A 15,513-nucleotide genomic window follows, 5' to 3' on the forward strand; every position below is an offset into this window, starting at 1 on the left:
ACAATTCTTTTGATTGTATGTAAAGATTGTGGTATTAGCTTGTCATGAAGGTATATTATGCATGTTTATTAGTTTTTGTTTTAATGTGTGTTCATTTACCTGTGTAACCAGAGTGCCTGAGAGCACTGTTGGATACTTTTCTGTGACCTCTTCTTCTGCTTCCTGCAGTTGTATTTTGTGCAATCAAATTAAATTAGTTGATTTATCCTAAATAATTACTTGGACATAGTGAAATGTCTTCTAATGAAATTTTGCCCCAAACCATTTTACTTTGGAAAGACGTGTCCTATTCTAAACTTACTAACACAGAATGATTCCATGTTCCATCTTGAAAGTAGTTGCACAATGAAAGCCAGTGATTTCACTCCTAAACACACCGTATTCCAAGTCTAACATTTTTTCAATGATTTATATAATGACACAAGGGGAGCGTTTATTAGATTTGCAGATGACATAGATGACAGAACCAGGATCCAAAATGATCTAACAAGTTGGAAGATAGACCCAAACCAACAAAATGAACTTGAACTGTAATAAATTTTAAATCCCGGCATTTATATTTGCACAAGGAAGGGAATGGAAGGAGTCAGCTTGACAGCATTTTTGAAAGAAGATCTGGGATTTTTTGTTGGACTGCTTGCTTAGCATGAGTCAATTGTGTGGCAAGGCTGTTAAGAAAGTTCATGTAACCTTGAGTTCCATTTATACTTGGATAATGCCCGGACTGCCAGATTTTAGGATGAACGTTAGCCAAACTAGTGAGCCAACCAAAAGAAGGAGGTGCTTGGAAACCATGTGGTAGGAAGTGTTAAGGGTGGATATGAGTGGTCTAAATAAAATAGGTAGAATGGAGTTGACTTTTAGTGATTTTTTTAAACAGTTCTTATTTTCAAATATTTGAAGGCTTGTCATATTTAGAATTAATAAGAGTTTCTTGAGATTGTTCTATGGAAGCCAGGACTAGAGGGTAGAAGTTAGGGGAGGACAAATTTTGGCTTTTGTAGACAAGAAATATATTATTACAGTTAGAGCTCTCCAACAGTGGAGAGAACTCCCTCAAAAAGCGACAAATTCTCCATCACTGGAAGTATTTTGAGACTTGATGGCCCATCTGTTGAGGTTATTGAACAAGGGATCTTTTACTGGATAACTAGGGATTAGATGGGATGACCTGTACAGTCCCTTTAGCCACACATTTCTGAATCTGAAAAAATGGAGTGAACCTACAGTTTACTGATTGCAAAGAGGAAAATCCTTTTTAAACTGCCTCTTTCAAGCTGACTGAGCAAGTACGGTTCAGTGGCCCAGTTTTTCAGCAGCAGAGGAAATGTTATGTTTTTCATTATATCTGGCTAAAGTTTTGTGTTTTTTTTTTTATTTTTTTAAAGTTTATTTTTGAGAGTGAGAGAGACGTTGCAAGTGGGGGAGGGGCAGAGAGAGAGAAACATAGAATCTGAAGCCAGCTCCAGGCTCTGAGCTGTCAGCACAGAGCCCGACGTGGGCTCAAACCCACAAGCCATGAGAATCATGACCTGAGCTGAAGTCGGACGCTTAACTGACTGAGCCACCCAGGCACCCCATATCTGGCTAAAGTTTTGAGGAAAGACACTTATTTTCCCTTTTAGATACATTAAATAAATAACCAGAGATAAATTTAATTTTGTATTTTATGAGACATGTTTCAAAGCATGTAGATATTCTATTAATGGAAGTGATGATAGCTACTGTATATTGTATATTAGATATCATATTCACTTAATTCTCTTAATACTCCTGTGAGGGACATATTATTACCCTGCAGGTAAGGTGACTGACACTCATTCAGGGTTTCTCCACTAGATGTTGGTAGAGCTGGTATTCATACCATTAGTCCGATTGCAGAGGCAGATCTAGCTGGAACAGACAGTTGTGGCTCAGGTGAAGATAGCACTGGACTTCGATTTTAGAATAATGGCATTTGAGCCTTAAGTTTTACTATTGACTGTAACCTTGAGTTCTGTCTTTTCCTGAACCTTAGCTTACCCACAGAATTGACTTGCAGATTAAATGACAAGTTAGGTGTGTGCATACTCTGTCAACTTTAAACTCTAAAAAGAGTTAAGATGTGTATATTACTAGTGGAAGGCAAGATTAGAACCCAGATCTGATCTATCTCCCAGGCGAGGGCACTTTCTTCTGGTGTTCTTTGCAAGTGTACCCAATATTATAGATTGGCGATATAAGGTGGTTTTGTTGTACGCCAGAGGCTCTCAGAGAGCAATACTACCTGGAATCAGATTTGCATGAACCTTCCTTGTTTTGAGCCAGGTATTAAGATACCTAGAATGGTATATTATTTAAAAGGTGAAGGGTTAAAGGGGTGCCTGGGTGGCTCAGTCGGTTGAGCGTCTGACTTCGGCTCAGGTCATGATCTCGCAGTTGACAAGCTCGAGCCCTGCGTCGGGCTCTGTGCTGACAGCCCAGAGCCTGGAGCCTGCTTCAGATTCTGTGTCTCCTTCTCTCTCTGCCCCTTCCCTGCTCATGGTCTGTCTCTCTCTGTCTCAAAAATAAATAAACATTAAAAACAAAAAATTAAAAAAAAAAGGTGAAGGGTTATGTTACCATATTAGTTTCAGTTTTCCAACCTGTGGGTTAGAGAGTGTCACAGACCCTTTGCAAAGGGATGGGAGGATATGATTCCATAGAAGTGGCTAGATGAGAAATTTTCTTATGTGTGGCTTGGGAAATATCTAGCTGAAATAGAAAAATCAGGATTATTGGATTATTGCCTTTTTTAAGTTGAAGATTTTTTTTTTTTAAATATTTATTTTGAACAAGCATGCATGCCAACAGGAGAGGAGCAGAGAGAGAATCCCAAGTAGGTTCAATGCTGTCAGCACAGAGCCTGACATGGGGCTCAATCCCACAAACTGTGAGATCATGACCTGAGGTGAAATCAAGAGTCAGACACTTAACTGACTGAGCCAAGCACCCCTCTCATCCTTATGATTTTCTTAATAACATTTTCTTTTCTCTAGCTAACTTTATTTTAAAAATACAGTATGTAATAAATATAACTTACAAAATGTGTTAATCAACCGTTTATGTTATTGGAAAGGCTTCCAGTTAACAGTAGGCTATTAGTAGTTACGTTGTTGGGGAGTCAGAAGTTATAGGTAGATTTTTGACTATGTGGGGGTTGATGCCCCAATCCCTCATATTGTTCGAGTCAGCTATACTTTCATCAGATTTTTTGTGTTGTAGACTTACTCTTTGAGGTTGGTTTTATGTTTAGAATAGACATATATCTTGAGCTACTCATGTAATGTTATTAATTTCAATAAAGGTTAATCCATTAAATAAGTACGTAGGTGTTATCTTTTCAGTGCCCCATAATGACTTCATAATAAATAACAAGTGAGAGTCCTAAAAAAAATTTCCTTCTCAGACCGTGACCCAATTTCTGGTTAGGAAATATAGTCACTGTGGCTTTGTTACATAACACTTGCCTGTCATTACTTCTGTGGGCCTTTTGCATCTGAAAAGTAATACTAAAGAGTCTTTTATTTTTCAAAGTTCCATTATTAAGGACCTTTTCCCCCTTTTTATCCTTTAAGGTCTTGATTTCCTTGTTAAAGATGTTCTTCACCCGAATGCAGTCTCTCCCGTTGGTCAAATAAGACAACTATCAACATTGCCTGTGTGTCCTGTTTTTAATCTCTTAAGGATGGATGTTTGTGAGGTTTTGTTTAATACGGTCTGGAATATTTTGCCCATTTGTTGAATTGTAAATGACTTTTAAATGTTCAAGTTCTGTTAAATACAAGGAGAACCTCTATGGGTAACTTTGGTATTGAAGAAGTCATTTGTCAACCATGGTAAAACTTGCAAACCCACTTTATACAGAGTGGATTCTTGAAGCTATACAGAAAATAAAAAAGCAAAAGCAAAGGCCCTCTGAAGAGAGAATCTGCCATGCAGTCAGCACTTCCCATGGGTTGGATAAGAAGACAGTCTCTGAACAGCTGGAACTCAGTGTTCAGGATGGCTCAGTTCTTAAAGTCACCAACAAAGGCCTTGCCTCCTATAAGGACCCAGACAACCCTGGGCGCTTTTCATCAGTTAAACCAGGCACTTTTCCTAAGTCAACCAAGGGGTCTAGGGGATCATGTAATGATCTCCGCAATGTGGATTGGAATAAACTTTTAAGGAGAGCAATTGAAGGACTCGAGGAGCCAAATGGCTCCTCCCTGAAGAACATCGAGAAGTATCTCAGAAGTCAAAGTGATCTCATAAGCACCACCAACAACCCAGCCTTTCAGCAGCGGCTGCGACTAGGGGCCAAACGTGCAGTGAACAATGGGAGGTTACTGAAAGATGGACCGCAGTACAGGGTCAATTATGGAAGCTTAGACTGCAAAGGGGCTCCCAAGTATCCCAGTGCTTTCCCGTCCTCGCTACCACCTGTCAGCCTTCTACCCCATGAGAAAGATCAGGTAAGTAAAGACAATATATTCTAAGTATTGCCCATCTGTCTTGTACAGTTTCAGTTAAATTCTATATGTACAAAAGTTCTGAGTGAAGTTGAATAAAATCATATCTTTTGCTTTAGAGCAGGCTTTTATATTTTAAAATGTATATATTGTTTTTTAATATAAATTGTTCTATACTGTTTTACTATGTATTACGGGGTTTCCTTATTAGGAAGAATTTAAGTGATGATTATGCAATTTGTTTTTTAAACACTAGTTGCTAATTGGGGAGTGCTTGAAGGGACCTGGATAGTAACTTTAATCCTCCTTCACCAAGGCAGGACCATATATATTTCAAAAGTCTAAGAAAGGCCATTGTATATTTTTCTCTTTAAAAAATATTAAATTATTTATAATTTATCTTTTCAGCTTTATTGAGGTATAATTGATACATTTTTCTCTTTATTATTTTCAGAGAAGACAGCTCTATAGACTAGTTAATTATATTAATACCGATAACCTGTGCATTCCTGGAATTGTTTTAATGTGTGACCTAAATCCTGCGTATTTCAATTTGAAGTAATTTATTATTATCTGATTCTCAGTGGGTGAAAGTGAATGTTTATTTTGTGTCATGCCATATCTTTTACTGTTTAGTTTCTCTGGGTCTTATGTTATTTCTGGAGTATTTATACATATATGACAGTTTTCTCACTTATACATATAAATGACTTCTGTAATTTAAATCTTTGATCGAGTAGGATTTTTGTTTCATTTCAAAGCTACTGAAGGTGTCTCCCAAACTAAAACCTAAGTAGAGCAATAGCAAATTGTTTATAATAATTTAGGCCTTTCATTGTTGGCAGAAAGAGTAGTTGTAGGCATTGACTACATTTCTAGGAGTGATGGAAACACAAGTGTTAAGGAAAGTTGTGCACCTGATAGCTTGTTTTTCTTCTTTGGGTACTGCCAGCTCTTGAGATGGACTCTACTTCCCTCAGTGGTTTAAGCTGATAGAGACCCAGCTCTAGAAACTAGGTAGGACCCAGTGATTTGCCTTTCTAGCATTCCTTCCTTCCTTCCTTCTTCCATCCTTCCTTCCCTCCCTCCCTCCCTCCCTCCCTCCCTCCCTCCCTCTGTCTTTCTTTTTCTCTTTTCTTTCTTCCTTTTTCTTCTTTCTTTCTTGAATTTATTTATTTATTTATTTAGAGAAAGCATGAGTTGGGAAGGGGGCAAGAGGGTGAGAGAGAGAATCTTAAGCAGGCTCCATGCTCAGAGCCGAGCCCAATGCAGGGCTTGATCCCACAACTCTGGGATCATGACCTGTACTGAAATCAAGAGTGCTCACCGACTGAACCAACAAAGAGCCTAAATCATGATGATCAACAGACTGAACCACCTAGGTTTAATTTTTTTTAAGTACTCTCCATACCCAAAGTGGGGCTTGAACCTACAAACTCTAGGTTGAGGGTCGCATGCTGTACTGACTGAGCCAGCCAGGTACCCCCTAGTATTTCTTTCTTTCTTTTTTTTAACATTTGTTTATTTTAGAGAGGGAGAGAGAGAGAGAGGGAAAGCACACATGAGTGCAAACAGAGGAGAGGCAGAGAGAGAGAGAGGGGACAAAGTATCTGAAGTGGGCTCTGTGCTGACAGCATTGAGCCCCACCCAAGGGCTCGAACGCATGAACTGTGAGATCATGACCTGAGCTGAAGTCGGATGTTCAATCAACTGAGCCACCCAGGCACCCCTGCATTTATTTCTTAATTTTATTTTTATTAGTTTTCCTCACATTTATTTTATCTTTCGGTGGTGTTTGTGTTAATAACCCTCAATTCTTTGTGAGAAAATGTGTTCTTAAAGAAGTAAGTTACCTATAAAAAATTTTATTTTAATAATATTTGTTTCAAAAAAGTGTACTGAGTGACTCAAATCCTAATTCTTATGTCTGACAAAGCCACGTTAAGCACTTAGGTTTCTCATTAAATATTTTTTTATAAAAGCTTATATATACCATGAGGAAATTCCTTAAATGAATGTAGATCCATTTCTTGGTGGATTTGGATATCTTTGTTTTCAAAACCTGTACATTACCCTGAGGTATATTAAGATTTTATAATTACCAGGTACCTGGACTAATTCAGGCAGCTTTAGGTAATTTAATAGTATTTTTCAATAAATTTGTCATCCAGGTAGAAGTCACTACAAATTCTCCAGTCCCTTTTTTATCCTTTCTTTAACCTTGCCCATCATTTCTTGCTAACCTTATCATTTTTTTTTTCATGCGGCATCTCTTTAGAAGTATTTTTAGTCTAAAGGAAAATTCATGTCTGGAAGTGTCTAGGATTGAGAACAGAGTAATTTATTGCTTAGCATGCAATTGTTACTGCTCCTTCTATGATGCTGATCTTTTCATATTGTCCTATTAGCATCATCATAGAACAAGGAAAACAGAGGAAATGAGTCCTAGAATTTTTACTTTATGATTTTACTTGATCTAATTCTTAAAAAAGAACAAATAAAAATAAAAATCTTATCAAGTCAGTTTGGCCACAAGGTATTGGATTGTTTGTGTGGTATATTTGCAATAGTATTTTACCTTGGTGAAAATATAATATTGCCCTTTGAGATTACAAGTGGTAAATAGTTTAAAACCATGTAAAATTGGTAAGTAATTGTAATAGAAATTCTTAACCTGGGTCTATGAATGAACTTGGGAAAGATAGGTCACAAATCCCCAGAAATCTAATATAAAGTTATCAGTATCCATGCGTTTTTCTAGGGTTAGGGCCTATTGCTTTTTTTTGTTGTTTTTGTTTTAATCAGATTCTCAAAGGGATCCAAAATGTCAAATAGCCAATGTAAGTATGTTAATACTGTAGAAAATATTTGTTGTTTCTTATACTAAAACCATAATGTATTGCTGGTTTTTGATTTTTCTTACTTTAGCTTCTGTACTTGGATCTGAATGTAGACTGGTTGTACTATGGTTTCGTGTATATAGGACTTTCTCTAATATATTCGAAGGGCAGATTATCATTGTTCTTGATGTGCTAGAAATTTATAGATTTTGCATTGTGGGAAGACATTTATGATATAAAAGACAACTGTACAGAGATGGAGTTATCTCACAATTTAGTCAACTAATGTCTCAGAGAAGTGTTTTTGCTGTGCAGTTCCATTTAATTGTGAAAATGAAACAAAAATAGTAAAAATAATAACATTTCTTAAGTGTTAAATGCTGGCAGTATTCCAAGTGCTTTTACATTTATTATCTCCTTGACTTGTCACAATAACTGTGAGGGCCATAAGATTATTATCCTTGTTTTGCACATGAAAAAGTGGGACTCAAAGCCTAAGTAATTTGTCATATTCACTTATAGAGCTAGTGAGTGGTGAAGCCAACATTCTAAGAAGATAGTGTGACTCCAGACCTCTTTACTGCTGGGCTGTATACTGGTTAACATTGCTGGCTTTTCATTAACAGTAAAAGTATTTCTTACATTTCCTCAACTGTTTAGAAGCTGTTTTCCCCCAACAAATAGATTTCTGGTATTTAAAATTTGATAGTTGCAGTGAGCTTATTACAGTTTTTAAAGCAGGTGCTATTTATAATATTAGCAATATGGAAAAATAGTAGGGAAAGTAGTAAATCTGTTTCTAATTAGATTTAACATCATCATCATTCCTATGCATGGCTGCTAGGAAGAATACAATGCAAGTTAAAATAGAAGGGCTTCTTCCTTTCTGAAATGTAATTGCACATCTTCTGATAGTCTAGAATTCAAATTGGATATTACCACACTGGCTCCTTAGCATAACTTCTTTGTATTTATTTAAGAAAGCTCTCTTTGGTGAGGTGATATGGAAATGAATTAAACCACTGAAGATAAAACTTTATCTTTGACTTGGTGAGGGAACTCCTAAAGGATAGTATTAGTGTTTCTCATTAAAAGTGGTAAAGCTCAATTAGGTCAGATTATGAGGACTTTGGAAAGTCAAATATTCTAAGAGAGACTTCAGTTATCACCACACACTTTGTAGCATTAAGATTCCATTTGAATATTTGAGCTTTAGCATTTTTATGAAATCAGTTCAATTTTAAACAGAGTCCTTGGTATTTCACTTTATTGGGAGTATTTTGCTATAATTTATTAAGTATCAAATATTGGTATGTTTCCAGTACAGTACAAAATATGGGAATTCTCATTTTAGGCTATAGTTGGAAAGGGAGATGCTTCTAATATCAGGTAGGTCTTTTGATGTTTTTTGTTGGAGAAATGAAATCTTACAGAAGCCTTCAAACAGAATTACAAAAACAATGATACTGTCCCTAAGAAAAAAAGTGAAGATGAGTTTATGGTCCAAAATGGGGCTGAGAGACAAAATTGTGTTAAAAATCACTTGTGGTCTTGGCTCATTCAGTTTGTTATTCTGTTTGTCCCCCACTCCCTTCTAGGGAGATATTTTATTAGGGCTTTGGCAATGTTATTAGTATGAAATATTTCCATAAATATAATATTAACATACATCCTACATCACTTTTGTGTAAATGTCATAAATAAAAGAACTTTATTTTTAGATTCCTTTCTTTGGTTTTCACCACTTTGTCTTTGCCTCTCCAGTCCCATTATCCCTGCCCCAGAGAGACCCTCCTTGTCTTTTTCTGGGACTTTTCCAATTGCCTGTACTTTGTGAAGGACCATTCACTAGTCCATATTGTTCTTTGATGTGGCAGGCTTCCAGAAGTCTCTCGGCCCTAGGGGAATCGTTCATAGTCTCAGACTCTGGATCTTTTTGGCAGAAATGTGTGTATTTTTTTTATCTGCTAATTATAGAGAGTCCAAGTGTCCTCCTCTCTGTTGACCTTCTTAGTTTTCCTTTGAATTGGTGTCCTTTGTATTGCAGATGTCACATTTCTCAAAGAGTGCTTAGCTATGTGTATTCAGCTGAAAGTTGGATAAAGCCCTAAACATTGCAAAATATACTCTTTGTATAACCTGAATTTTGGAATTGGTATGGATGAAAGTCAGTTTTAGAATGACTAAAGTCAGACAGAAACCTATTACAATGTGGAAGACTAGATAGATCAAATACCTGCTGTTTCAGGGTCAGGAAAGAAAAAAATATTGTAGTTTATGTTGTTCCTATAATTAAGCTTCAGTAGTTCTTCCAAGTAGCAGACTATCTAAGCACTGCTTTTGTGAGCAGATAATACCAGTTGTTGAGACATTATTGAGAGAGCACTTGGATTGTCTCAAACTAGTTAGTTGGGTCAAGGGAAAGATAAAATGAAGAGTGAATGAGTCTTTCTGTTGTACTCAGAGGCATGACAGCTTGTTCCACTTTTGAGCTTTTATCAAGATGGGACTTGTCTAGACTTCTAATGAAATAGGCTTCAGGTAAAGTAGCAACATTAGGTCAGGATTTTTGACTGTGAAAATGAGTCTTAAACATTCTTTTTAACTCTTTGGATCTTAGACAGTTTTGATACTTGCAGCTGCCTTTTCAGCAACACATCATCTTGTCCTGAATCTCACACACACACACACACACACACACACACACACACACACACAGATACATACATATACACACACACATACATACGTATACATACACACATATGTATACACACATATGTATACACACACACACACACACACACACACACACACATATATAGTCTATTTTCTTATTTCCTAATGGTATTTTCCAAGCATTAGGGATGCTAAGGGTGTGGTGTTTTGACTAATTCTGGATATTTTCAGCAGCTTTCAGGGACTTACTGTTGTATTCCATATACCTGTTTGGCTTACATAACAGCTACATTTGTTATACTCACAGTGCCAAGAAAATCAATGTTTTATCGCTTTGAAGTTACTTAACAGGTGATGTTTGCTAATTTATTATGATGGTATCTGGGATGGCAAAGGTTTTTATTCATTCTTTCTCTTCAAACCTTATGTAGTAAGTAGTACATTTTAATGTTTCTCAGAATGAAGGTCTATATTTTATGTATTTTCTTTGTACCTTAATGTACAAAGGGTACATGAGAAAATGCCATTGTTTTATCTTTGCAATGGCAAATTTTGATTGTAAATCCATGACTTCTTGTTTTGTTTACAAACAATTTTCTTGGCTGGTACATTAAACCACAGTAGATTTGATGAAACTGTTCATCTCTAGTTATGCCAACATTCAAATGTGAATCTGCATCTTCTCAGGTACTTTGATCTTTCTGATCTATTAATATTTCTTAGTACATAAACATCAATTAGCTTACTAAATTAAAGTTAGCAAATGAGTCAGCCATGTAATTTGTTTGTGACATTTTGAGTTAGCAGGGCCATGAGAAAAAAATATTTTTATTTGTGTGGAGGTGCTCTTATCTCCCTGTCTTCAGGTGGTGATGTGAGTTTATACATGTAAGAAATGGAGGTATGGTGGTGCACGTTGTGAAATGCTAATCCCTATTATTGGGCTTCTGCTTGGGACTGGACTGCTTTCCCTGAGATGTCTTCAGGAGTTGCAAACTGCATACTGTTGTTTTCCTTTTATAAATGAGACTTTTAATTAGCAGAATATTAATGTGGAGTCTAACTTTTTTGTTTTATGAAAGGTAGTATTTTGAAAAATCTGCAAAATGAACTATATGGGCAAAAGTTCTAGAGTGAATGGTATTAGATTTAAACTGTGAATCTGGCCTTTACAAAGCTACAAAATAAATACTAATCAGTGGTGTAAGTAAAATCCAGGAAGGATTTGTGTTAATTTGACAAGTAGGTTTAGAGTTCTTTAGCCATTATTTTTTAGAAACCAGCTTTGTTCATACATCCTTTCTCTAATTTGCTTCACTTTTGATCTTTGATAAAACCAGCTGCAATTTTGTTTCATTAACAAACTTAACTGTTTAACAGATGTTTGTTTTGGCTTGATTGTGTCCTTTCTATTAGAAACAGCGTAACATACATAGAAACCATGCTGAGCCTTTTCCTGTCTGTAGCTAGACAGGCGTTTCAGAAGAACAACTTAATTTTATTTACAAGTTCAATTTTTGTTCTTCTGTACTATTATTGTAGGTATACAAACATTTTAGCTCTTGTTCCCCCTGTCAGGGAGGTCTTTTGTTCTTAATCCTCCATCTGTTAGTCCGGTACCCTCCCCCTCCCCCCTTTTTTTAGCTTTACAAAATCTTAGCATGCAGGGAAAAAGGTATTGCAGAAGAGGTAATTGAGATATCAATGACTCTTCTACAGTTCAAGGGAGGGAATGGGACTAGCCTGGTGAATTTAGATAATTTCTTCCATCTTCTTTGATGTCAGTAAGCTGCCATATGGACAGCAATGAGGCCTACAGGAAGGAGGTGAGCTTTGGTCTGGGCTGCCTGTGATACTCAAAGAGATGTGGGCTGGGAGCCAGAGGCAGGCAGTCCTTGAATGTTTCTGTAGTTGTTTCTGATGCGGCCAGTCCCGATTTTTGTCCGTGGTTTATTGCCATGCTTGTGACTCTCTTAGATCATACATGGGAATGATAAAATTCAAGAGAGGTAAAGTTTATATGCAGTAAGAGAAATAATAATAAGAGAAGCAAGGAATACTCAAAATAAAGTATTAAAGGACATCAAATGATGATTCCTATTTGATATTTGATCTTGTTTCCAAAACTGGTATTTTAATAATCATATAGGAGCTTCTACCTTATATCAAAACCCAACCTTAGAAGCACCTGGGTGACTGGCTTAGTCAGTTGAGTGTCCCACTCTTGATTTCTGCTCAGGTCATGATCTCGGGGTTGTGAGATTGAGCCCCCCCCACCCCCCACCGCATCCCCCTTGGGCTCTGCACTGGGTGGGGGGGCCTTCTTGAGACTCTCTTTCTCTCTCTTTCTCTCTCTCTCCCTCCCTCTCTTCCTCCCTCTGCCCTTCCCCACTTTATGTGCACACAAGCTTGCCAGCCTCTCTCACAAACAACCCAACCCAGAGCCTTGAGATGTGAGTAATGCTGCAGAAAACAGTTTCTGCTAGTGGAAGAATGTGGGATCTTTGAAGAACATTAGCTATTCCAGTTAGATTGCTGGCAGGTTGTGAGGAAACTAGAAAAGGTAGGCAGTGGAGGGAACCAGAAAGGTATTTCCCCCTTAACTTTGTAATTTGTGATATTGCAATATTTCAGAAAATTTGAAAGAGTAATACAGTGAGTGCTGTGTTTCTTTTACTTGGATTTACCGATTGTTAAGCATTTTGTTACATTTGTTCTTTCTCCCTCTTTTAAGTGTGTATGTATACACAAATACGTACACTTATAATTTTTGGTTGAACTGTTTGAAAATAAGTGGTAGACACTATGATACTAAGATGTTATGACATTAAGTCATAATAATTATATACTGAGGAACATTTTCCTATTACTATGTTATGTAAGAAATTTAGTAGTGAAACAAGAGTGTTATCCAATAGACAGTCCATATTTTCCCAAATGGCTTCTTTTGTTTTTAATGTTTATTTATTTTTGAAAGAGTGAGCGAGCTTGAGAGGAGGAGGTGCAGAGAGAGATGGAGACACAGAATCCAAAGCAGGCTCCAGGTTCTGAGCTGTCATCACAGAGCCTCATGTGGGGCTCAAACTCATGGACCATGAGATTGTGACCTGAGCTGAAGTTGGGCACTTAACCACTGAGCCACCCAGGTGCCTCATAACTTTTGTTTTTAATCTGGGATCCAGTTAAGGATTGTGCATTGCATTTGGTTGTTAAATCTTTTTTTTTTGTTTTATTTTAACTTTATTTATTTATTTTGAGAGCGATAAACTGTGCAGAGAGGGAGAAAAGAATTCTAAGCAGGCTCCACAGTGTCAGCACAGAGCCTGATGTGGGCTTGAACTCACGATCTGCGAGATCATGACCTGAGCAGAAACCAAGAGTCAGATGCTTAACCAACTGAACTACCCAGGCGCCCTTCTTTTTTTTTTTTTTTTTTTTTTTTTTTAAAGACAGTGAGAGAGTAAGCACGAGTGGGGAAGAGAAGGGGGGGTGGAGAGAGAGAGAGAGAGAGAGAACGAGAGAGAGAACATGAATCCCAAGCAGGCTCCATGCTTAGCATGGAGCTTGACATGACACTTGGGCTTGATCTCATATGACTCTGAGATCATGACCTAGGCTGAAATCAAGAGTCAGCTAAGCCACCCAGGCACCCTGATTATTGTATCTTTAGTAGAGAACAGTTTTCCCTCTTTTTTTGCTTTTCACATCAGTGACTTTTTTTGTTGTTTATTTTTAAATTATTTTTTAAAATTATTTTAAAAAATATATTTTTGAGTATAGTTGACAATAATACATCAGTGACATTTTTGACAAGTCTAGGCCATTGTCTTATAGGATGTCCCACAGTTAGTGTTTATCTGATTGTGTTCTCATGATCAAAATCAAGTAAACACTTTTGGCAAGAATATTGTGGGAGTGATGTATATTTCCTCTTGTCCTGTCAGGAGATAATATCCTTTTAGATTGTGTCATTACTGGTGGTGCTTATTTGGCCATTTGGTTAAGGTGCTTATCTGTTAGATCTATCTTTATAATGGCATGTTTTCTTTTTTGTAGTTAGTAAGTAAGTAATTTGTAGAGTGATACTTAGACCATGTGAATAACTTTTCATTTGTGTCTATTATTTCCTATTAGTGCTACAACAAATTACCACGGACTTAGTGTCTTAAAACAATGCAGATTTATTGTCTTATGGTTCTATAGGTCAGAAATCCAACATGGGTCCCATTGGGTTAAAATCAAAGTGTGGGCAGGGGAGTCTCTAGGGGAAGAATGTGTTTTATCACCTTTTCTAGCTTCTGTGTGCTGCCTAAATTCCTTGGCTCTGGCTCCCTCCCTCATCTTTAAAACCAGCAGTACTGCATCTCTCAGACCATTTTTCCGTAATCACATCTGACTCTGACCACAGCCTGGACAGCTTTTAAAGGATTCATGTGGTTAGGTTGGAGCCACTTAGATAATCCTGGATAATCTCCCCATCTCAAAGTCCTTAACTTAATCACACCTATAGGGTCACTTTGCCATATAAGGTGACAGATTCACAGGTTCTTAGCATTAGGAAGTGGACACTGGTAGTGTTGGTGGGGATGCATTATTCTGCCTGTCACACAATGGTTTCAGTATCCTCACCTAAATTAGTTTTTATAGTGGAGTTGCAAATCTTGGAAGGTTTGGGGGCTATGATATAACACGGTGTAAGTCTGCTTAGCAAAGAATGAATCACAGTTTATGGGGGTAATGCTAGCTGAAGGCTGGGAGTCAAGAGGCCTGAGCTCTAGGTCTGACGGTACATCCTAAATCATTTCCATGAGAGCAGGAACAGGGACTTGCCTCCTGCTTCCACTTAGCGTTGCTTTACTCACAAGTTGAATTGAAGGATGGATTTGGCACTAATAGCTTGAGAGTTTTTAACAATAGGAGTTTGGATATCCAAATGTTCCCTGAGAAGTGCATTTAAAGTTGTAGAGAGAAAGGTCTGTCTTTAAATGCCCACAGAATGCATAGGACAACTTAATAAGATAGGCTCTTTTGTGACATTTTAAATACTAAGTAACAACTGAAGAATTTTATGTCTATTATTTAAATTTGAATCCTCAATTAGAAAAATCTAAATAGGCTGAGAAAGAAACTGACTTATTTTAAAATGAATGATTATCATGCTTACAATGTTATGTCAATTATCTCAATAAAGGTGGAAAAAAAGAAAAATATGCAGGTAGATGGATGTTGTATTTTCAGTTCTTAGTAAAAACTCAGAGAAGATAAATATCAAATCAAGATCCATAAAGGCAGTTAACCCCAAGGATTCTTTTCCTTTCATTTCATAGTGTTTTAGTAGAATCTTCTGCAGTAGCTGTACTTAGTTGTAATGTTTTGGAAATACTGACTGTTCCAGCTGTTAAAGAATAACAGTTTAGTTATCAGCCTATAAATGTGCTTTCTAGAGCTGAAAAAAAAGATGATCTTCTCATCTAATGAGCTCTGACCCTCTGTAAACCTTCCAACTTATCTCATTTTCCACC

The 15,513-nt window shown here is 37.0% G+C and overlaps 1 protein-coding gene across 6 annotated transcripts in view; it reads left to right on the forward strand.

Moving 5' to 3' along the window:
- KAT6B (lysine acetyltransferase 6B) overlaps positions 1 to 15,513 on the forward strand; it is a 205,176-nt gene that overhangs the window by 23,452 nt on the left and 166,211 nt on the right. For all 6 annotated transcript variants that reach the window (XR_008292406.1, XM_053207886.1, XM_053207885.1 and 3 more), the window contains exon 3: positions 3,597 to 4,475. Coding sequence is in view for 5 of the 6 variants with exons in the window: in XM_053207886.1 (XP_053063861.1) it covers positions 3,855 to 4,475 (621 nt within the window). In the remaining variant the exon portion in view is untranslated. The remainder of the gene's footprint in view (positions 1 to 3,596; positions 4,476 to 15,513) is intronic.

Source organism: Acinonyx jubatus, chromosome D2, assembly GCF_027475565.1.
Source record: "Acinonyx jubatus isolate Ajub_Pintada_27869175 chromosome D2, VMU_Ajub_asm_v1.0, whole genome shotgun sequence".
Taxonomy (NCBI): Eukaryota; Metazoa; Chordata; class Mammalia; order Carnivora; family Felidae; genus Acinonyx; species Acinonyx jubatus.